Source organism: Talaromyces marneffei, chromosome 1 (genome assembly GCF_009556855.1).
Source record: "Talaromyces marneffei chromosome 1, complete sequence".
NCBI lineage: Eukaryota > Fungi > Ascomycota > Eurotiomycetes > Eurotiales > Trichocomaceae > Talaromyces > Talaromyces marneffei.
Window position 1 is genome coordinate 3,376,974 of NC_072348.1, and position 21,913 is coordinate 3,398,886.

General features: G+C 46.9%; 8 protein-coding genes across 8 annotated transcripts; 6 read left to right on the forward strand and 2 right to left on the reverse strand.

Annotated features, from left to right (window-relative positions):
* Positions 1 to 1,406: 1,406 nt before the first annotated feature.
* On the forward strand, positions 1,407 to 2,697 carry EYB26_001261 (uncharacterized protein; the record flags this gene model as incomplete). The annotated part of the gene is made up of 3 exons (XM_054260572.1): positions 1,407 to 2,392; positions 2,448 to 2,570; positions 2,637 to 2,697. The coding sequence occupies 3 exons, from the start codon at positions 1,407 to 1,409 to the stop codon at positions 2,695 to 2,697; spliced, it is 1,170 nt and encodes a 389-aa protein (XP_054116547.1).
* A 284-nt stretch (positions 2,698 to 2,981) lies between these two features.
* On the reverse strand, positions 2,982 to 3,784 carry EYB26_001262 (uncharacterized protein; the record flags this gene model as incomplete). The annotated part of the gene is made up of 4 exons (XM_054260573.1): positions 2,982 to 3,074; positions 3,227 to 3,280; positions 3,349 to 3,457; positions 3,669 to 3,784. 4 exons carry the CDS (start codon positions 3,782 to 3,784, stop codon positions 2,982 to 2,984), a joined length of 372 nt encoding a protein of 123 aa, XP_054116548.1.
* Positions 3,785 to 5,042: 1,258 nt separating this feature from the next.
* On the forward strand, positions 5,043 to 6,331 carry EYB26_001263 (uncharacterized protein; the record flags this gene model as incomplete). Its single annotated transcript, XM_054260574.1, has 2 exons — positions 5,043 to 5,511; positions 5,562 to 6,331. The coding sequence occupies 2 exons, from the start codon at positions 5,043 to 5,045 to the stop codon at positions 6,329 to 6,331; spliced, it is 1,239 nt and encodes a 412-aa protein (XP_054116549.1).
* Positions 6,332 to 7,116: 785 nt separating this feature from the next.
* Positions 7,117 to 9,899, forward strand: EYB26_001264 (uncharacterized protein; the record flags this gene model as incomplete). The annotated part of the gene is made up of 2 exons (XM_054260575.1): positions 7,117 to 8,563; positions 8,617 to 9,899. 2 exons carry the CDS (start codon positions 7,117 to 7,119, stop codon positions 9,897 to 9,899), a joined length of 2,730 nt encoding a protein of 909 aa, XP_054116550.1.
* Positions 9,900 to 10,128: 229 nt separating this feature from the next.
* Positions 10,129 to 14,727, forward strand: EYB26_001265 (uncharacterized protein; the record flags this gene model as incomplete). Its single annotated transcript, XM_054260576.1, has 9 exons — positions 10,129 to 10,415; positions 10,504 to 11,386; positions 11,447 to 12,556; positions 13,040 to 13,625; positions 13,682 to 13,718; positions 13,774 to 13,909; positions 13,966 to 14,315; positions 14,382 to 14,646; positions 14,707 to 14,727. 9 exons carry the CDS (start codon positions 10,129 to 10,131, stop codon positions 14,725 to 14,727), a joined length of 3,675 nt encoding a protein of 1,224 aa, XP_054116551.1.
* Positions 14,728 to 15,621: 894 nt separating this feature from the next.
* On the forward strand, positions 15,622 to 17,517 carry EYB26_001266 (uncharacterized protein; the record flags this gene model as incomplete). Its single annotated transcript, XM_054260577.1, has 4 exons — positions 15,622 to 15,971; positions 16,042 to 17,214; positions 17,266 to 17,350; positions 17,413 to 17,517. The coding sequence occupies 4 exons, from the start codon at positions 15,622 to 15,624 to the stop codon at positions 17,515 to 17,517; spliced, it is 1,713 nt and encodes a 570-aa protein (XP_054116552.1).
* A 1,083-nt stretch (positions 17,518 to 18,600) lies between these two features.
* EYB26_001267 (uncharacterized protein) lies at positions 18,601 to 19,911 on the reverse strand (the record flags this gene model as incomplete). Its single annotated transcript, XM_054260578.1, has 4 exons — positions 18,601 to 18,611; positions 18,681 to 18,780; positions 18,905 to 19,732; positions 19,798 to 19,911. The coding sequence occupies 4 exons, from the start codon at positions 19,909 to 19,911 to the stop codon at positions 18,601 to 18,603; spliced, it is 1,053 nt and encodes a 350-aa protein (XP_054116553.1).
* A 505-nt stretch (positions 19,912 to 20,416) lies between these two features.
* Positions 20,417 to 21,677, forward strand: EYB26_001268 (uncharacterized protein; the record flags this gene model as incomplete). The annotated part of the gene is made up of 6 exons (XM_054260579.1): positions 20,417 to 20,419; positions 20,498 to 20,536; positions 20,629 to 20,744; positions 20,804 to 20,834; positions 20,890 to 21,293; positions 21,353 to 21,677. The coding sequence occupies 6 exons, from the start codon at positions 20,417 to 20,419 to the stop codon at positions 21,675 to 21,677; spliced, it is 918 nt and encodes a 305-aa protein (XP_054116554.1).
* Between the last annotated feature and the right edge of the window lie 236 nt (positions 21,678 to 21,913).

A 21,913-nucleotide genomic window follows, 5' to 3' on the forward strand; every position in this document is an offset into this window, starting at 1 on the left:
TACGGCGCTGGACCCAACCGATTCGATCGAGATAGCACTACAGGAACTTTGGAATTCTAGCAATCTTCCTTGGATATGCTACATAGTATATTCATGATGATTGCCGCATTTGATATTCATTCCAGAAGATGAAATCAAAAGACAGCTCTGCTACATACTAGAGAGTATCTAATAAGGCGCATTGATGGATGAGCGTGGCATTGACAGACAGCGTTACAATCTACGCTCAAGATGACCAGACAGACTACTTTCTCCGTGCTATTAATATTGATGCAGGCTAGCCGGAATAGCGATCTTCGTTGATTACCCTGATTAGCTGTCCGACACCCAACTGAGGATCGGTGGCCTTCATGCACTGCGCCTTGTCCTTGTATTAATTGCCAACTATCAATTGATCCTAAGCTATGTGTTATCAATGTGCTAATTGCTTCCGAAGGACTGCCGGAGTCGACCGATCGCCAGGCATTCCACGTATGCCAGCTGCGAACTCAGAGAAGTTCCTGACCCACACCGGCATTGAGTTAGTACGTGCTAGGAATTTCTCACTAGCCACTCCTTATTTCTCTACGAAGTCTGTCTCAATTCTGTCAGATCATTGATATGATATAAAAAGAAAATAATTAATAAATCAAATGATATTCAATTTCCCACCAAGATCTTATACAGACCGGGAAAGCACTCAGACATGCATATGTATCATGCGCCAACAAAGCAAGCCATCGTATTGATGGCTGAGATGATACATTTTTATGACGCGGCCGCTCGTGGCCATTGATATTCAAAGTCCATCACAGCGGGCGATAGTTCACTTCGAGCCTTCTGCTACGTAGTTAGTAAACACAGTAGCGGCGGCTACTTGACTGTTGTAGATCGCAATGTAGGATCAGGTTAAGCTTTACAAGAAAGTCAAGCCTTCTCGGTATTGTTCCAAGTCCATTTTCTACCGCCGATTCGCCAAGAGGGTCTCCTCTCTTAGTCTGTTCCGCTGCAATGCCGTGGAATCTAAGACGGAGGCAGCAGTTACTAATTAGTTAGCTGGTAGCTATATTACTATAATCGCAAATTTAATATTCAACTCCACTTACTCTGAGGTTTGTTGGTGTTTAGAAATGGAAAGAAGATCACTGGGCATCTAATAGTATCCCGAAAAGGCTAGATTGACGTCCTTGAGCACGGGACCACGCGCCTCTTGGCGTGCAAGAACGCGATGGCAGCCTGGACAACCTCACTGTCAGCATATCAATAGATTCAAGCAGTTACTTATATATTACGCTGATCAATGGACTGACAAATTACGAAAGGAAGTACAAAGGTTTAAAATATACAAGCTGGCTCTGTTCCGGTACCTCAAGGTCGCATATACTCTCAGGCAGACCTGTAACACTCCACGACTCTTCTCGATATATATGGCACCAAGACGTTCAGCCAGGATCAGCAATGTATCCAACCAAAAATCTTCCGAGATATTGAAATCAACTGCGAAGGACAACCCGAGCACAAGTATAAGCAAAAGAAAGAATAAAGCCAGCAATGCAAATGGTATAACCAAGAAACCGAGAAAGTCGCCAATTAGAAAGACGACCCAAAAGAACCATGAGAAAGATACTGCTGGCTCTGCTCCAGATGATGTCTTGACGACGCCGCAAACGCCACCCAGAAAGCAGCAAGATATCGCATCACTAGCAGACAATCTCATATTAACTCCGCCTCGACCTCCAAGACTTGATCGACCCGTTGAACCTCACAGGACAAATGCAACACTAGTCACACCACGAGGAACCTCACTCGTCGCCTACCCATCCATTGAAGACACCTCGCCCAGCAAAACAGGTCTACCACGACCTATAGCCACAACAGGAACCCTGCTCGAAAAGGCACTTGAACACTTAGTTAGCGTTGATGCCCGACTCAAACCCGTCATTGACCAGCATCATTGCCACCTCTTTTCGCCGGAAGGGCTTGAAGAGAAAATTGACCCCTTTGACAGTTTGGTTAGTAGTATTATTGGACAACAGGTCTCTGGTGCAGCGGCGCGGTCAATCAAGAACAAATTCTTGGATTTATTCGACAATGAAAGTGACGACATGCCAGCAGCTACAGATGTGACAAAGACGAAAAGACTCTTCCCAACCCCCGCCCAAGTAGCGAAACTAGACATCCCAACTCTCCGTACCGCAGGCCTCTCTCAACGCAAAGCAGAATACATCCAAGGCCTAGCCGAGAAATTCGCCAATGGCGAACTATCGACCCAAAAGCTCCTCAGAGCCTCTGATGAGGACGTTATGGAGATGCTCATTGCCGTGCGCGGATTAGGTCGTTGGTCCGTGGAGATGTTTTCGTGCTTTGCGTTGAAGAGGACGGATGTCTTTTCAACGGGGGATTTGGGTGTACAGTATGTTTATATCATCCTTCCTTTATTCTCTTGTTATATACTGACTATCTGCTAGACGAGGCTGCGCCGCTTTTGTCGGCAGAGACGTTAATAAACTCAAAGCCAAAGGGGGTGGGAAATTCAAGTACATGTCTGAAAGTGACATGTTGGAATTGGCCGAGAAGTTTCGTCCATATAGGTACGTTGATCCCTGTTTCGTTGGGAAGGCTGTGGACAGTGGATACAATGGCTGATACTGATATAGGAGTCTATTTATGTGGTATATGTGGAGGGTGGAGGAGGTAGATGTTACAGTTATGAACTGATTTCTAGATTGTACGTATTTATGTATATAAAATTATGACATGTCTTATCTCACCAGTAACGAATTAAATTAAACAACAAAGGAAATGAGAAGGTTGATTCTTTGTACAGCTATGGAGTACACAAGTCGTCTTCTACGACTCAAAGCAAAAGCATATCTGATATCACATCTCCATCGCCGCCACCACAACTACCATCACTATGGTAAGCAAGATCAAATACAACAATTCAATTCCGCAGACAACGCTCTATATTGTTTTTGTCATTCCACCATGTTATCGTTGGTTTACTTTCGCTTCACGATCAAGTTGTCCAAATCCTCACGTTCCTGGGCTTCCTTCTGGAGTTCGCGGATGATGGGGCTGAGATATTCAACGTCCTATATAAATTTGTAAAGCGGTCAGCTGTTTGCTCTATGTTGGATACAATGTATCTGAATCCATCGTTCAAACACTATCGTTGTGCTCAATCGAGACGGGAAAAAAAACGTCATATGTGTGTATTCTGATCGAATTGGATGCCTGAACTCACCTCAGCAGGCTTTGTTTGCTCTTCGGCAGGAAGAAGAGTGTGGGAAATGGAGCACTAGCGAGTGATCATTAGTTGATGGCCGATAGCAATTAAATGCTTGCAGTCGTATAGTAGAGACTCACCTGGAAAGCGCGGCGGAGACGGAAGACACGGTCGTAGGCCTCCTTGGGAGGAAGACGCTTAATAGCTTGCTGGACGAGTTCGCTCTCCTCAGGAATGAGGTCGTCGGCCCTAAATAGGTGTTTGTTAGTGACCAATTCACAAAAGCATCTCTAGCCTAATTGTCCCGAATCATGAGATATCCAGGCGGAATGAGTCTGCGGCGAAGCCCAGCTCTGGCGATCTCCCAACTGAACCATTGAGCAGCATTGACCATGACTTCCCCTCAGATATCCACGATTGAGATAGCACTAGTATTGAACGAAAGGCGGGATAGATATACCTCAATCCGAGACGGCGGTATCCGGCAGCGTTGGTGTACCACTCAGCAATGGGCTGGAGCCAGCGCTTGAGGTATGGTCGCTTGACGACGTAGCTGGTGAGAGAAGGGACAGACATGATGCAGACAGTCTCGATAGAACCCAATTGATTGGTTGGGGTGAGTGAGGGGAGAAGGCAGCGACAGCTTGAAGCTTCAAGGATTGCTCTGTCGTTGTTCACTCGACGTTTTGGCGTCGGGACGCTAGTGCGGGAAAAGTCCGTTGTGGCCTGAGGCAGGAACAACTTTTAAGGCATCAACTGTTGTTGCTTGCCGGGACGACCCGAGTGAGTGTACTATACTCTGTAGTATACTACGTAGCAGAGCGTGAACTTCTCGAGGTCATGATACAGGAATTACTGGCATACAGACTTAGGCTCGTCTCAATTGTAATCAATATCACATGTCCTTATGTATGCCAACACCTATGGCAATTCTTCAGACATGTGCTTGTGCCAACAACTGCTATATGCCCATCAGTTGCGCACTGCTACGTAGCTTGCTTTGTCTTCAGCGCATCTCATCTATACCTCTTGTATTTTTGCAATTGAGCATATGAGAAGACCCGTAGTAGTACTCGGCCTAATAACAGCTCATATACTATGTAGAATCATAAGTACAGAGTGCCATCTCTCAGTCGTTCTTCAATTGAAGATTTCAGATTCGGCGTTCCAGAACAGGCTAACCCGTTTCGCCGGGGTCGCACACTATTGGCCGATTGGACCGCAGGCTATCGTACAATTGATGCAGCTGCTAAGACTCCCAATCGTCAAGGGAAGGAAGGAAAGACTAGTCAACTTGTTCACGAGACCAGATCCCTGCAGATCCAATCCCATTCGATTTCTAGTCTTTCGGCATCTCAGCCAACGTTGTTTTTACTTTTGCTTCATCCCCACGTACAATTTGCTAATTACCAACTCTCCGTATCATAGCACAGGGGGAAAAAAGATAGACCCCGCGCTACGCCAAACCTGTCCGTCTGCTTCGCATCAATCTCGGTCAGCAACGGACTTGCCGGTACACACTAAAAAGGCCTTACAACAAATGTCGAGCTCCACCTTCGATTCTTTAATCTCGATTTTCGATCAATCTCCACTCTCGAGCACCCTTTCTATCGACTTTCATCTCGGTCTCAACAAATAAAGAAAAATCATCGGCTAGTTATCGTTGCACAAAGTAGCTCTCTTAGTCTACGGATATCTTGAAAAGGCATCACCGGTGTCTGCGTTCCGGGTTCGAGCAGTCCGTTATGCTCGAATCCGTGAATCGCCGGTGACCAAAACGGACTTCTCGCCTGCCCTGAGCGCTGTATCTTAATCGGTCGGATCAGAAATGATAATGTCGTCCGACGACAGCGCACCCAGGCCGGTTGTTAGCCCGGAGCAGCAAGAGTACCACGAGCACCATGCCTCGACGCACCTCCCCACCTCGATGACAGCACCGACGCCTTACGGCAAGATGCTCACACGCCTTGAAATCGCTTCAACACACATCCCGAGTTTCTACATCACTCCCTTCTGCGGCGCAATGGCCGGTGTGGCCTCGGGTATCGTGACATGTCCTCTCGACGTCATCAAAACTAAGTTGCAGGCACAAGGTGGTTTTTTACGCAGGCGAGGGGAACATCTAACAGAGACCGCTCAAATATACAGAGGAATGATTGGTACGGGAAAGACGATATGGAAGAGTCAAGGAATTCGAGGGTTATATCAAGGGTTGGGACCAATGTTACTTGGGTACTTGCCGACATGGGCCGTCTATCTTACAGTGTATGATAAGTCCAGGGACTTTTGGGAAACAAAGACAGGTATGTTTTCCACCCAACAAGTTGATTGACAGCTTGCTAACTACGTAAAGATAATTGGTGGTTGTCAAGGACGTATGCATCCGTTACCGCTGGTTCCTGTTCAACCATAGTAACGAACCCTATTTGGGTAATCAAAACGAGATTAATGTCGCAAAGTGGAGGTAGACTTTCTGGAGATGGCTTCATTCCCTGGCATTATCGAAATTCATGGGACGCCGCGCGAAAGATGTACATGACCGAAGGTGTTCGTGCTTTTTACTCAGGCCTCACGCCAGCCCTACTCGGTTTATCGCATGTGGCCATTCAATTTCCACTGTATGAATATTTCAAGATGGCATTTACGGGATATGGCATTGGTGAGCACCCGGATGAAGGTGACTCACACTGGGTCGGGATTTCCTTGGCAACTTTCCTCAGCAAAGTATGCGCCAGTACCGCTACATATCCTCACGAAGTACTGCGCACACGACTACAAACCCAACAACGACATCCACCAGCATCATCTCCCGAAGGAATCGCATTCCGAGGCGGACTGGATCAGCCAGCCGATCGTGGCCGACCACCTGGCGCCGCATCATCTGACGGCATGCCAAACAGACCCCGTTATGCCGGTGTCTGGCGTACATGTCAAACAATCCTTCGCGAGGAAGGATGGCGTGCATTCTACTCAGGAATAGGCACCAATCTGATACGAGCCGTTCCTGCAGCCATGACCACTATGCTTACATATGAATATCTCCGAAAAAAGATCAATACGCTCCAGCATGAAGGTCAGAAGCGGCTGGATGATATAAATGCGGTAGGTGATACCTTTATTTAGCTTATTGTCTATCTGTTCATACACCCGATTGTGGTATTTGCGAGTTAAGAAAAATGGAATTATTTAAATTCCTTTTCTCTCTTTCCCTCTCTCTACATATTTCTTCTTGAAGTGGCATGCTCGACATTCCCAGTCTATGTCTGGTCAGGATCAAGTCAGGCGTTTTTATGTCCCCGCTGTTCGTGTTATTTTAGAACGGTCTTTTCATGCGTCTTTCTCAACTGGTGTCATTGTAGATTATGATTTTGTCTTTTGTCGTTTCCAGCACCTTGTCGAGGCATGATAATTGGTACATATATACATACATACATACAATATATACACATACAGTGAAACATCATCCGAAGTCCAATTTGAGCTAGTCATTCAATCTAAATCCATGTCTTCTCAATCAATATAAACTACAGTAATAATAACATTGAAATGCATGGACGGCGAAACGCACGTGATACGAGGTCGCGGTAAGTCAGCCACGCTAGCTCGCTAGGATGCAGAACAATTAATTAATTGGCTAGTGGGGATTTCTAAGGAGGACAGACAACTCTTTTGTTTTTATATCTCTCTCGACAACACAGCTCGGATGCCGGCGAGCTTTCAATGTTATCGAGTCATATTCCAGTTCATTGGTAAATTATTGCTAGTATCATGTGCCAGTCGGTAACAACAAGCTCAGCCATCTACTGTGAGACGCGATCGATATGCTCACGACGATATTCAATATCAATAATAATAACCACTAGATATCCTACTATGATTCATTGAGCGTTCAACTACCACCAGCAACCATGTTCTCGTCAGCACTCAAGTCCTTCAGCTCCAACATATCATCCCACTACCAAATCTCGCCTGAGCCAGCATTCATCTCCGGGCCATGGAAAGTCCATGATGGGACTAAAAAGTCCACCGGCACTGCAGCCTCTATCTTTATCTTTGACCGCAAGACAATAGAGCCTAGAACAGGCGGATTTGGACGCTCAGCTAGTGCCTCGTCACTGAAAAAGATTCATGAAGAGGTGGTTGAGAGATTGAAACGGGAGGTTAGTAGTCTGACGCGTCTCCGTCATCCTTCGATTCTTCAGATTCTGGAACCGGTTGAAGAGACTCGTAATGGTGGATTGATGTTTGCTACGGAGCCGATTACGGCTTCTTTGGATGGCTTATTGAAGGAGAAAGACTCCCAGGAAGGAGGAGGAAATGGTGGTTCAAGACCTAGTCGTTATATGATAGAGTCACCGGATGGAACGAGAAGACGCCGAGAAGTGGAAATAGATGAGCTCGAGATTCAGAAGGGTTTACTCCAAATTGCCAAAGGGTTGGAGTTCTTGCATGAATCTGCCGGTCTTGTTCACGGGAACCTGAATCCGGAAGCAATATATATCAATATCAAGTCCGACTGGAAAATCGCTGGACTTTCATTTGCTGGTCCACCTGATGGCTCGACGACTCAATCTTCACTTCCACCTCTGGCACTTTCGGAAGTTTTATATCAGGATCCTCGACTACCGCCCTCTGTCCAGTTGAATATGGATTATACTTCGCCGGAGTTTGTGATGGATTCGAATGTGTCGCCCGCGGCTGATTTGTTTTCTCTTGGACTGATCATTGTTGCTCTTTATAACTCGCCGCATATTTCTCCACTACAGGCACATTCCAATGCCTCCACGTATAAGAAGCTTCTTACTAATACATCCACCACGCCTTCTCAATCGAACAACTTCCTTTGTACGCGTCCTATTCCCAAGGATCTGCTTGGTAGTGTCTTGCCAAGACTGATTACCAGAAGACCTGCTCAACGGCTGAATGTGCGCGAGTTCCAGCAATCAACATACTTTGACAATATTCTTGTGTCCACAATCCGATTCTTGGAATCGTTGCCAGCAAAGACTCAGAATGAGAAGTCGCAATTCATGAGAGGTTTGCAGCGGGTCATACCCGAGTTTCCTCCGTCAGTGCTTGAAAAGAAAGTGCTAGGTGCACTTTTGGAAGAGACAAAGGATCGAGATTTGCTGTCACCTATATTACAAAATATTTTCCACATCCTAAAGAAAGTGCCGAACGGACGACGTGTCTGTCCTGAGTTAATTATTCCAAAACTCAAAGAGATATTCTTGGCCACGGCAGGTAAAGGTGCTGCGCAAGAACGAGATACGACGAGAGATGCTGGTCTCATGGTTGTGCTTGAGAATTTGAATGGCATTGCGGAAAATTGTACGGGCAAAGATTTCAAAGAAGGTCAGTTGCAGTCGACAAAATACTACTGGAGGCGTGTGCTAATTATCGTGCAGATATTCTTCCCCTGGTTCAGCTCGCGATGGAATCCAGCACGCATTCTCTAGTGGATGCAGCTATGAAAACCTTACCTGTTATGCTTCCTGTTCTCGACTTCAGTACCGTCAAAAACGACATATTTCCTCCAATCGCGTCTACATTCAGCAAGACAAACAGTCTAAATATCAAAATTAGAGCCCTGGAGGCATTTGTTGTTCTCTGCGGTGGTACCGATGATAAATATGCAGAGTCTGCGGACGATTTGACGGGCATAGTTGAAGACAAGAAGAAAGTGAAGAAATCGTCGCCATCTATACTTGACAAATACACAGTGCAAGAAAAGCTTGTTCCGCTACTGAAAGCGATCAAGACGAAGGAGCCAGGTGTCATGATGGCTGCTTTGGGAGTATTTCGACAAGTTGGGAAGATTGTTGACACTGACTTCATTGCCATTGAAGTACTCCCAACACTGTGGGCTTTTAGTCTTGGACCGTTGCTAAATATCCAACAATTCGAACAGTTCATGGCGCTGATAAAATCTCTGTCTGCGAAAGTTGAACAAGAGCAGTTACGGAAACTCCGAGAGCTTTCCTCAAAAGAGGATTCATCTGTACTTCGGCAGACAACAGGGAGTGGTCTTGGAATGCATGCAACTTCTGGTGTTGAGGATACGTCGAACGACTTTGAACGACTTGTTCTTGGACGCCAAGGTACTGGCAATATCAACGGGGATGGTGGTTGGGATAGCTTGACCGCTGACAACGTACCAATCAAACCGGCGACACAAGTAACGTCGCCAACATTCTCGTGGTCATCTAGTGCTTCACAACCTGCGCAAAGACCTAGTATCGGTGGACTTGCGTCGACAGGACCGACTTCTCGCTCTATTACTCCAGATAGCAATGTCGGGGGCTTCCCATCACTTGAGCCCAATCGCCAGAGGTCTTCGGGAGCTTCGGCCTTTGGTGTATTGCAACCACAACAGCTGCAGTCATCTACGACATCTTGGAGTACGTCTCAGCAGCCACTCCCGCAGAGTTTTGGTTCTTCTCCTTCAATGATGACTGCAACCAATACAACAGCATTTCCCTCACCTGGAGGAACCGCACCTAACTATTCGGCATTCTCTATTCCCCCTCCTCCTTCTACTCAGACACAATACCAGTCGAAACCCCCATCAGTGATACAGCCGAATCCTTGGGCGTCTAGTGGAGTACCTAATACTGCCCCTCAGGCAACAGTACCACAACCTCCTGGACAGCAAAAGGGCGGTCTGGACAAATATGCAAGTTTGTTGTAGATGAAGGTCTTTAGACGGTTAATATAATTCTTTGTATATACCATAACTATATTAGAGTGTTGGTGGTTCAGAAGACAATTACAATGGATGTTACCTTAGCAAGTTACCGATAAAGTACGTAGTAGAGAAGCTCTTCCCGGTGATAAGCGTTGCTGCGCGGAACAAACAATCAACCAGCTCCTCCCCCCACATACAAGTATTCCTTCCTCCTCTTGCTACGTAACATCAAATGACCCCTCTTTATCGAGGTTCTCTGTTGATGAAGAACTCCCTCGCCTCTTATAATCGTCAACAGTATCGCCCTCGATTATTACAGCTCATCAATCATATAACGTCGATAACAAAGAAAGCTACACTTGCTACAGCTACAACCTCAGTGCATGCGAAGATGGATGCTCAGACCAAACAGCACTATTTAGCTGACTCTCCACCTAGCGTCGTGAGGTTGGAAATTAAGCAACATTTCGAAGCTTTAAAGGATGAGAGCTTGAAGCGTTATGCTCATTTCATGAGCAGGTGAGTCTTTCAAGCTTGGGGAGTCCTTAACCAAAATTGCCCTCGTCGCAGGGTAGATACGAGAACTAACACAAACTGTCATGATCAGGGCCGCGTTTCAAGGCACTCGAGTTACTCTACGTCAAGTATCCCCAGAATCAGAACCTATTTACGACTTGATTCTTTCCCTCCACAAAGCAGTTGGCGGAGACTGGCGCTCCCTCGCGGAGAAGACCGGCGTTGAATCTCAGGACTTGCAATATTTCCTCGAATACTCGGCACAGTTCCTCGGCAATTGCGGAAACTATAAGGGATTTGGAGACTCTAAGTTCATCCCCAGACTCACTCCTGATGCTTTCAAGAAGCTCGCATCAATCACACCCGAGACACAAGCGGCATTCGAGAAGGCGAATAGCACTGGTGGTGGAATATACGAAACGAGCGATGTCGGTTTGATGCATTTAGGTTACCCTGACAAGGGTCATTTGACTACCTACTACCCTGATTCTCCCCACATTACCAAAGATGAGATCACGGCTGTTGGGGACTTTTTGGGGAAAAAGGGCCTACCTATCGAAAACACAAGATTGCGCAAGACTGCACAAGGTGATTTTGAGCTTTTGATTGCATCGGGTCTTTCTTCTCCCCCATCTCATTATCGGGATTTGGGAGAGGAGGATTCATGGACTCTGGAGGCGACACCCGTTGTTGGAAAAAAGCTCAGCCTTGTGTTTGGTGATTATCAAAATGAGATGTCCAAGATTGCCCATAGTATCAAGCAGGCAGAATTGAATGCCGCCAATGATACACAAAAGCAGATGTTAGAACAGTACGCCAAATCTTTTGGCACTGGATCTATTGAAGCGTACAAAGAGAGTCAACGTCTTTGGGTCAAAGATCTGAAGCCCGCAGTTGAGACCGACTTGGGCTTTGTGGAGACCTACAGAGATCCACATGGAGTTCGAGGAGAGTGGGAGGGATTCGTTAGTATGGTAAGTCTTGATATCTTTCTAGAGTTAATATGGCGAGAACTGATGTGTCTATCTGTATAGGTCAATCTGGTACGCACTAGGACATTTAGCGATCTCGTCAATGGTGCATCGCAATACATTGTTCGCCTTCCCTGGGATAAAGAGTTTGAAAAGGACAAATTCTTGAGCCCAGACTTTACATCGCTTGAAGTCTTGACTTTCGCTGGTTCTGGTATACCTGCTGGAATCAATATTCCTAACTACGATGACATTCGACAGAACCTCGGCTTCAAGAATGTGTCACTTGGTAATGTCCTAAGTGCGAAGGCACCGAACGAACCAGTTCCGTTCATTGCGGAGAAAGATTTGGAAAAGTTCCAGAAATACCGGGATGAGGCATTTGAGGTCCAGGTAGGCCTTCACGAGCTTCTTGGACACGGTACCGGTAAACTCCTTCAGGAAACGGCACCAGGAGTGTACAACTTCGATGTTCAGAATCCACCGGTCAGCCCTATCACTAATAAACCGGTTTCTACCTGGTACAAGCCCGGTCAGACCTGGAGCTCAGTCTTTGGCGCTATTGCTTCATCATACGAAGAGTGCCGTGCAGAATGTGTTGCTATGGCTTTGAGTTGCGACTTTGATATTCTCAAGATCTTCGGCCATGGTGACGGTCAGACAGACATCAACAATGAAGCTGGTGATGTTCTATACGTAGCATACTTGCAGATGGCAAGAGCTGGAATTGTTGCTCTGGAGTTTTGGGATCCCAAGAGTCGTAAATGGGGACAGGCTCACATGCAAGCTCGATATAGTATTCTGCGTACCTTCCTTGACGCAGGCGACGATTTCGTCAAATTGGTACACACTAAGGATGATTTGTCTGATCTCGAAATACATCTGGACCGGTCCAAAATCCTTAGCCATGGACGCCCAGCTGTGGAGAAGTATTTACAGAAATTGCACGTCTACAAGTCTACAGCCGATGTGGTTGCCGGTATGCAATTGTACAACGATATTACATCCGTTGACGACTGGTGGGGAACCAAGGTTCGAAACATCGTCTTGCAGAAAAAGGTACCCAGAAAGGTATTTGTGCAAGCAAACACTCAACTCGAAGGTGACAAGGTGGTTCTGAAGGAATATGAGCCGACACTTGAGGGCTTGATTCAGAGCTATGCTGAACGCGATGTCTAAGGGGCTATGATATATTATGGAGTGTGTAGCCAACAGTCGATAAATTAAGACCACAGCATTCACTCAACAAGAATTCTTTCCTACGCAATCTGTAAGAACTATCACTGTACTGCGTAAGCTCAAACTAAATATTCTATAAATATTGACATGAGATGCTCCACTAAGACGGAGACGGACGAGGCTAACAACAGATCTACTAGCCTTGGCCGATGATTTGTGGTTCTCTAAGCGCTGGACGTCCACTTGGCGTTCTTATCACATCAACAACAATCCACTAGTCATCAGCTGCTTGCTTCTCTACTTATTCGATTCGATTGTTCTTGTGTGCTCTGAAAATACATCAGATGAACGCGACTTTTTGAGTGTTTACTCCAACCTTTCTCTCCCCAGCTCTAGCTTCACGCCACATGATTTCCTCCAACTTGCGCCAACCCCGATAGCTCTCCGCGAACCTAACCTTACTTAACCCCTTATCAGACGATACCACGCAGATTCGAACGACCTCGAATTGCTTGGCCTCTACACAACAGCCTTGACGACTTTATACAAGACCGGTGGCGCGCCCCAAACGGTGCTGCCTTCTATAGAACTGCTGCCACCGTGGAGGACTTTTCGTACACATCTCCCCCAGCTCACCCGCCTCTTTCTGAGGCCTCCTCGTCATCATCCCACGCTTCTCCTCGACCCCCGCCCTTCTCGTCGCTATATTTTGCACCGGAATCGGAAGTCAATCGTTTCAAAGCCGCTGTCACTGAGGACCCGGGTTCCTCCTCCTTGCCCGCGTTTGCCCCGCCGCCTCCATCGTTGCTATTCTTACCACCACCAGAAGATCTAGACGAGTCTTCTTCTGTTGTCGCGGATACAAAAGCTGCGCTTGAGAGCGTAGAAAAGAAGGGTGAATCTTCCAGCAAAAGCCCAGACGATAGAGAGCCTCCGCCTCCTTATACGGAAGGTTATAGTCCGCTTCAATCGTTTTCGTACGTCATGGCAGCTGCAGGTGGTGCTGCGAGCATCATCACTCAGGTCCAACAGACGGGCGGTCCTCCGATAAACACTCTAGGAGGTATGCGATATGATACATGTTGTATAGAGTGAAGGTTACTGATCTTTTATCCGCAGATGTGCATGGCGACGAACATATCACGCTAGATCTCAGGTAAGCTTGAATCTAAGCGCCGAGTATCTGCGAAGCTAACAAGCAATACGTGTAGGGGCACTCGATTTACACTCTCTCGAGATGAGCTGCTGACACTTCCGGAATTCGTGTTGCTTTCTTTATTCCCTAATGGTTTACTGCCCGATGGTCATATGGGTGGCTTCCATGATGGTGATATCTATCCTGTAGACGTGAGCACTACAGTCCCAAGTTCCCATTTTCCATTTGACTAATTCATTTGCTACAGTACGATCCAAATTCGCTCCAGTACATGCTAGACTTCTTCCGCACCGTCGCGCAATCAATTCCATCTGCATCACCTTCACCCTCTGGTTCGCCTGATATGGATGCGAGCGATTCGATGTATAGCTCAACACGAGACATGTTACAAGACCGAGCGGGTATAATTGTGCTTCGCGAGGATTTGGATTTCTACGTTATTCCACCACGACCGAATATAGGACAGGCTGAGATGATGACCGTGAAGCGCGCTGCGGCTGAAGTCCTTTTGAGACAGGATGGAATCTTCTCTGGCCTTCGGAAAAGCGATGAAGTTGGCAGCACAGAGCAGCATTTGATTGAGATGTTGACCGCAGGGTGAGTTTCCTACCAAGTCAAATATTTTAGCATTCATCACTCACTAATGATACACACAAAAAGCAGTGGCTTCAATCATGAAGATTCCTGGGGCCACCGTGCTCCAGAGCCCAATAAAGCAGTGATTTGTAGCCTGGCATTGGCAAAACTGCGAACAGATATAAGGGGAGATCTCAACAACAATGCTTCCGTTGGCATGGCCCAGAAACTGTTGCTCTTCTGGAGGAAGCCCGCTAGACGTTGCTGGTGGGAAGGTATTGAGTTGGATGGCGTTGATGGTGTTGAGGGAAAATTAAAAGTCTGGATTCGCCGAGTGTGGACTCTTGAGATGGTAAGACTATTCCTCCCCGGCTCCGTAAGTTCCTTATTTGACTGACTTGTTCGCGTACAGAGCGTCATCGGGCTGAGATGATATCCCCAACTCAGCATATCTAAACCCATTCTCTTTTGTGCGTATTTCATCGTTTCAGCCATCTTATCAATCAGATCTCGACAATTGTTTCCGTGTCTTTTTAGCGCGTTCATTCACACTTCATTTCATATATCACCCCGTCACCCCCTTCGAGCAAAGCTTTCCGATATCCAAGAATGTTGTGTCCATCTTGTTTCGATTCGTTCATCCTAGCCTCGCTCAACCAAATTTTTTTTGTGCAAAGAAGGCCCCGGCTGGCGTCTTGCGAGTATATACATTGGCATTTGTTTCCCTTTGATGTACTGGATACATGTTCATATTAGTCATTCAACGTGCATGCGAGTTCGCCTATTTCGAGCAGTGCCGGTCTGTCAAGTATAGTCATCCACTAGATCAATAGCAAAACCTCTTCAATTGTTATAGATTGATATTCAATGAATCAATAGAGATAAACAATTCAAGCTTTCTATTGGCTTTCTCGACTTGTATTATATCACGTGACTCCTGAAGCAGGTCGATATCCGATTGGCTTGACAGACCCACTCCTTCTGTAAGAAAACACGCGCCGTAACAATGAGGAAGGAGAGAGTCTGGGATTAATATTGTCGACAATTATTTCTATCACTGATCCATTGCTGAGCTCCTGGTTTAGTCGCCTTTTCACCTGTCTTTCTTCACAGGTTGCAATCCTCTGCATAGAGTGGTGGTTTTGACTGAGATTCACGCGGAACTGCTGCTGCGTTCCTGACGAGCTTCTATCCAGGAAAGGGCTAGCGACATCGACCATCACCCCATTGCGCAACAACGCTCAAAGTCCACGCCAGCGTCAGTTCACGAACTGATTGACCCTCAGGGTCATGCGTTGAGTGGCCCTGAAATTCGCTCGCTATCATCATGACTTCCATATCCCCCGTCAGAGGTTATATATCCTCTTACGCTCCTCGACTCCGACAATATAGCAACGCGTTGCTAACACCAATTATACCCCCAACACAAGTCGGACCTTCGCGGACTACAAAGCGTGGCACAACAGCTATTAACTACGCCGAAGATGGCTTTGATGATGATGACTTTGAAGAAAGCGATGGACCGCGACGACCTACAGGACTGCGAAGTCTGAGACGAGAAGACTCGAGTTTGGACAGAGTTCCGTTGTCGGAGAAAGTAGGCAAGGAAATATTTGCGCCGGTTGAGGTTCAAGGTATATTTAGGGATTGGATGGTACGGCGACTTTTCCGCGCCGAGTAAGTATTCGTCTGGATAGCAATTGCTTTATAGGGGTCGATTTTGCGATACTGACTTTTGCTCGTCCAGTAATGCAGATCAGTTGCAAGTGCAATCGCATTTACCTTTGACACTCGTCCCCATCCGAATCGATCTCGAAGTCCCTGCGCATCAACCACTTGAACCATTTCCACTACCTCGAAATTCAGCAGACCCCGGATTAAACTCGACCCTTCCGGGTTACCGACGGCCGGAGCCTGTTCCGGCTTATCGCATCAAAGACACTTTTCTCTGGAATCTGCATGAGGCTTTCGCTACTGCCGACGAGTTTGCGGTCACTTTTGTCCGTGAACTCGATTTGCCTGAGCCGGCAAGGCTAGCTGATGCTATATCTACGCAAATTCGATCGCAACTAGAGGAATATGCGGGCGTGGCGTTACATCCTCTGTTTCAACAAGGTCATGTTGCGCCGAATCCGATGGATCAACTTAGCGGAATCTCGAGAGATGTTTCTAGTACTCCCGCGCCAGTGAATGCCCTGACACCCAGTAGTCCTGGTCGGAATACTTTTGTGACTGCTACCAAGGATCCTCTTGTCAATGACAGCCTACTCAATCCGGACGATGCTTACCGATGCGTGGTCAACCTGAACATCAATTTACAGAACAAGCTTTACACCGATAAGTTTGAGTGGTCATTGCTTCACCCACCAGGGATGGCCGAAGAGTTTGCCAAAATCACTTGCGCCGACCTAGGTTTGGCAGGTGAATGGGTGAGTGCAATATCGCACGGTATCTACGAGGCAGTATTGAAACTCAAGAAAGAAGTTTGTGAAAGTGGTGGTATGGTTAGTGGCGTCGGGGCTTATGGAAACGAAATCGATAATCAAGCCGCCAATGGTGCCGAGGCGGGATGGCGATACGATCCCGATGGTCTTGGTGATGAATGGGAGCCCAAAGTTGAAACGCTCTCCAAAGAAGAAATCGAGAAGCGTGAAGGAGACCGAGAACGCCAGATTCGACGTCTACGACGAGAAACTGCCCGATTCTCATCCACAGCTGGCATCACACCAGAGTTATCTAGAACGAACTACTTTGACGTCGACAGTGAGACACCTCTTGGAAGAGGTGAAAGAAGCAAGCGAAAACGACGATTCCGCAGTCTCAGTCCAGTGGGCCGCTCTGGGACGCCTGGAGGTCGTGGCACACCTGACACAGGTTCTGGGGCAGGATATGGCGGCGGCGGTGGAACGCTGTTGGATAGGTACGTTCTCAGTATCAAACTCCGGTGACACTCAAGACTAACCTTTCTTAGTGAACGTGCCCATTGGCGGTGCTATAACTGTGGGGTCTTCGGTCATGCAGTGTGGACTGTACGAGATGGTCCCGCAGGTCCAAGGGTGAGCTCATATCCTGAGTATCCTTTTTAGTTTCTGACACAACTTACTTACAATATATTTAGACACTTTGCCCTAACTGTGGTCTTCTATATGAGCGCGATAAGGTCCTACCTGAATGGGCTAGAGGTCTCCACAGGCACGATGTGCCTTTGAACCGGCATATGTAAATCCTTTAATCGCCTCGACAATGCTCTTCCGGTACGCATTCTTCACCGTCTGTCTATTCAACTATCCGCCTATTCTTTTATTCACACCTTTCGAAATGATGTATGACTGGGTCAACTTTTCTCATATTCTCTTATCTTCTTCATCTTTATCTGGTTACAAGAGATCTTTTGGTACTGGCGTTTGCTTCTTCATAAAAGAGGGACTCTCGAATATGTTTCTTATTTTATTATAGTATTGCCTCTTGTATTATCTTCAAGGGTCGGAAATACATGTACAACAGCAATCAACATTGATGTGCGTATCTTTGAGGCAAATCAGGTTTAGCGGATGTAAACAGTGTCTATCTCCCTCCTGTGAACTAAATCAAGTCTATTGAACATCCAAATGCATGCTAATCCATATAACTACATAATCAAATACCCTCAGCGCCGGATATGTGTACAAATTCCTTGCAGATCTTGTCGACAAAACGATAGAATAGGTAATTGATAGATTCGTTTGTCATAACCGCCGAATCTGATTGACTAGATTGATAGATATCTGCTGGTTATAAGAAGTTTCGACGTCTTATATCGCCCGAAGCCCTGAATTCAAGTTTACTGGATTTCCTGGATCGGGAGTAGTTCGTGATGACTGATGAGCTGACATCTAAGAATCTTTGATCATGATAAGAGTTATGGCGTCAAAAGGCGAGCGAGTCACGAAAATTTTATTAAAAAATGTACCGTGATTCAAATCCTCGTCACGGATAGAAGTATCCATGCGTATGTATGATTCGCTTGCTATCAAATCGCTTTGCAGTTGAAAGCAGTGTATCTGAAATATTAGGTACATGACGCGAAGTTTCAGAAAACACTGTCATATGGTATATAGATGCAATTCACAGGAGAAAACGCTCCTTGTTCTGGATGACTTGCAGAACCCGTCAAGTTAAGTCCGTTCGCCGCGACTGGGGGAAATGACGACGTGAACGGGGATATTGAAGTAGTATGACCGCTCGAAACAACTGTATTGGGTATATCTCCTTCTAATGCCATGCTAGCGGCCATATTACTGATATATTCGCCTCCAAGCTCTTTATGCTATTCCGGACCTGTAGGCGGTATCAGAAAACTGAATATCCACAGTGAATATTTTGGCAAGCATCAAACATCAGACATACGTAATTGATTCGAGGCCGGGCGAGCGATTGGGCCCTCAGTGCCTCCAGCCCTGCGTTTTCCAGGATAATCCTTCCCACCCGGGTGTAAAGGCTGTTGCGACTGTGAAAAGCATTAGCAGGGCCGTGGATGACACAGACATTTGAGTTTATACCGGCGGCAATGCCACTTTTCTGAAAAATGATATTTCTCATTATTATACGAAAAGTTACGGAAGGGTACTGACTTCGCGAAATTCGTCACCCTCGATATGTACTTCGCGATCTCGGATGCGACGCATTAGGGCCAGAAAGCTGCTTTCCTTGAACTTTTGACTGGTATCATGACTCAGACTGTCGAGAAGATGGCCTGCAGTTCGTGCCAATTCGTCGGGGTCTTCTTTCTGTCCTTGAGCATTTGATTCCTCAGTAGCCCCAATCAGATCGGAGCCTATTCGTATTTGCTCAGCGGGTTCGACTTCTAATGTAGGTTCAACTTCTTTAGATTGGAGGTCTTCTTCCGATATTTGATGTTGCTCGGAAAGTGCTATCTCTTGCTCATGCATATCAGCTTGGGCCTGGTTAAATGCTGCCTCGAATGCAGATTCGTCAAAAGGAACTGAAGCAGTAGATGTCGTTTGCATCGATCCTTGATCTACAGGGACAGCTGCTACCATGCTGTTCATGCCTTGGTAACTCGGCATAAAAGAAGGCCGAAAGCTCGTCATAGGATTTTGTCTGAATTGAGGTTGATTATTCTGTTGGGGCTGGTGTTGTTGATGTTGCATAAACTCATTTTGCCAGCCATTCATGACAGCCGGACGGAATGCCTGATTGGGCATACCATGACTTTGGTTTATGTTTAAGGATGGGCCCGAAACTTGCAGCTTCTGAAAATCGGACGCCCAGTCGCCATCAGCCGCAGCAAACCCAGGAGGCGGTTGAGAGTGAACTGGGGCGGCAAAAGCAGGGCCGCCAGGCATTAATTGAGGGGGCGCATTTCCAACAAAGTTATTCTCGAATGCTTCAAACTCGGGATCTAGGACGGCGGCGTTGTGATGTTGGGATCGGAAGTTCTAACGATGTGAGCCCCCGGCTATAGTAATAGACAAATGTTCGGACATGTAGGAGACAACAGTACCTGCGTAGATGGATGACGGTTAACTATGCGATCCTGCTGTAGCGTCCGATCGACAGCAGTGTGTTTTTGAAAATTCTGCAGCGCATTTGATGGGCCACAGAGAGCGTCTGCCATGATGGCAACTTTCAATAGCTGATAGTCACAAAGTAATATTGTAGCATGCGACCTTCCCGAAAGACGACTGTATAATGTAGAGAAAGACAGAGGTCGTAGACTCGAAGATGCAGAAGATGAAGCGCTGAATAAGAGATAACGAGCTGATTGAAGCAAGAACAATGTTAGAGTCTGACAACGACGTTGTATTCGTGAGTCGCAATTGTTATAAATCATGTGTCGGCCGAGGCAGTGGCACTCCAGAAGGAGACCGAGGGGGCGGCTTCAGAGGGCGTGGGGAAGATGCCTTGCTGCCTTGTTGCCTTACAAGCGCGATAAGATAAGGGGTATTCGCTGCCTTAGATTTCAGGCCTTAAGCGGTGGACTATGTTTTGGGCCAGTGCGGCCAGGTTGCCATACATCACCCACGCAGCTCAAATATTCTACCCTCTCAATTGCCTACGATACCTACGTGTAGCTTCAGGGGGAATCTGTGGGGATTTGAAGTTATTTAATATCAGCAATCATGGTTCGTGTGAAGCTCTACTGCCATTGTGACTCCACAGCGATTGACCTAGGACTCGCTAACCACCATGTGCAATTCCAGGCGCAAGTTATTGCCAACTCCGGCCATGATGACATGATCGTACGTGCGCTGTTAAAGTCTCGGACTTTTTGATCAGCTTCAAGCTCCCTTGTGAATACGCGCGGCTCGCTAACTGATGTTGATTGGGTTAGCACGATGCTAGTCTCGATTACTACGGACGACGATTGGCGACATGTTCTTCCGACAAGACGATCAAGATCTTTGAAGTCGAGGGAGAGACACAGAGATTAGTTGATACTTTGAAAGGGTGAGCCTGAGACTTGTCTCTTGTCTAGCTACATCCGATTCTAATGCACCATGACATAGACACGAAGGTGCAGTATGGTGTGTGGCTTGGGTACGTCAGTCCGACTCCGTCTTGATTCGAACTTATAACTGATACGATCTTTCAGGCGCACCCGAAATTTGGCACAATCCTCGCATCCTCCTCCTACGATGGCAAAGTCTTGATCTGGCGCGAACAACCTTCCAGTGCCCCCACCAACGGCAGCCCATGGACCAAGGTCTTCGACTTCTCTCTTCATACCGCATCAGTGAATATCGTGTCGTGGGCACCGCACGAGAGTGGCTGTCTTCTTGCCTGCGCCTCGTCGGACGGTCAGGTTAGCGTGCTGGAGTTCCGGGACAACAGCTGGACTCACCAGATGTTCCATGCTCATGGCATGGGCGTCAACGCTGTGAGCTGGGCACCCGCCGCATCTCCAGGCAGTCTCATAAGCGCGAATCCCGGACCGGGCCAACAACGGAGGTTTGTCACCGGTGGAAGCGATAACCTTGTCAAGATCTGGGACTACAGGTATGACCCATTACCTTTACATGAATACCGCTTCAAGAAACTAATATCAGTTTGATCAGCCCCGAATCCAAGACATATAACCCCGTTCAGACATTAGAAGGCCATACCGACTGGGTACGAGATGTCGCCTGGTCACCCAGCATCCTCTCCAAATCCTACATCGCCTCGGCTTCACAGGACAAGACCGTCCGAATCTGGACATCTGATGCATCAGCCCCCGGCCAGTGGACAAGCACCGTCCTTGAATTTGACTCTGTCCTGTGGCGCGTCAGCTGGAGTTTGAGCGGCAATATCTTGGCTGTGAGCGGAGGTGACAATAAGGTGACACTGTGGAAAGAGAATCTCAAGGGCCAGTGGGAGAAAGTGAAGGATATCGACGAGTAGGTCTAGGCTTTTTTGTAGGGTGGTGCTGGTGGCTTTAAAATGATCTCACGTCTATAAACATTATTATTTTCTTCTTTAGTTTCTCTAGAGCAGTTGCTTCCCTTCATTCCCACTCTGCTAGAAATGCTACTTCTGGGTATTGATGCCTAATAGCGGACGCACAGTCAAATTTTACACTTGTATACCAATCTGATTTATTGTTCTGTCTGTTTGTAACAAAATCTTGAGAGATGTCC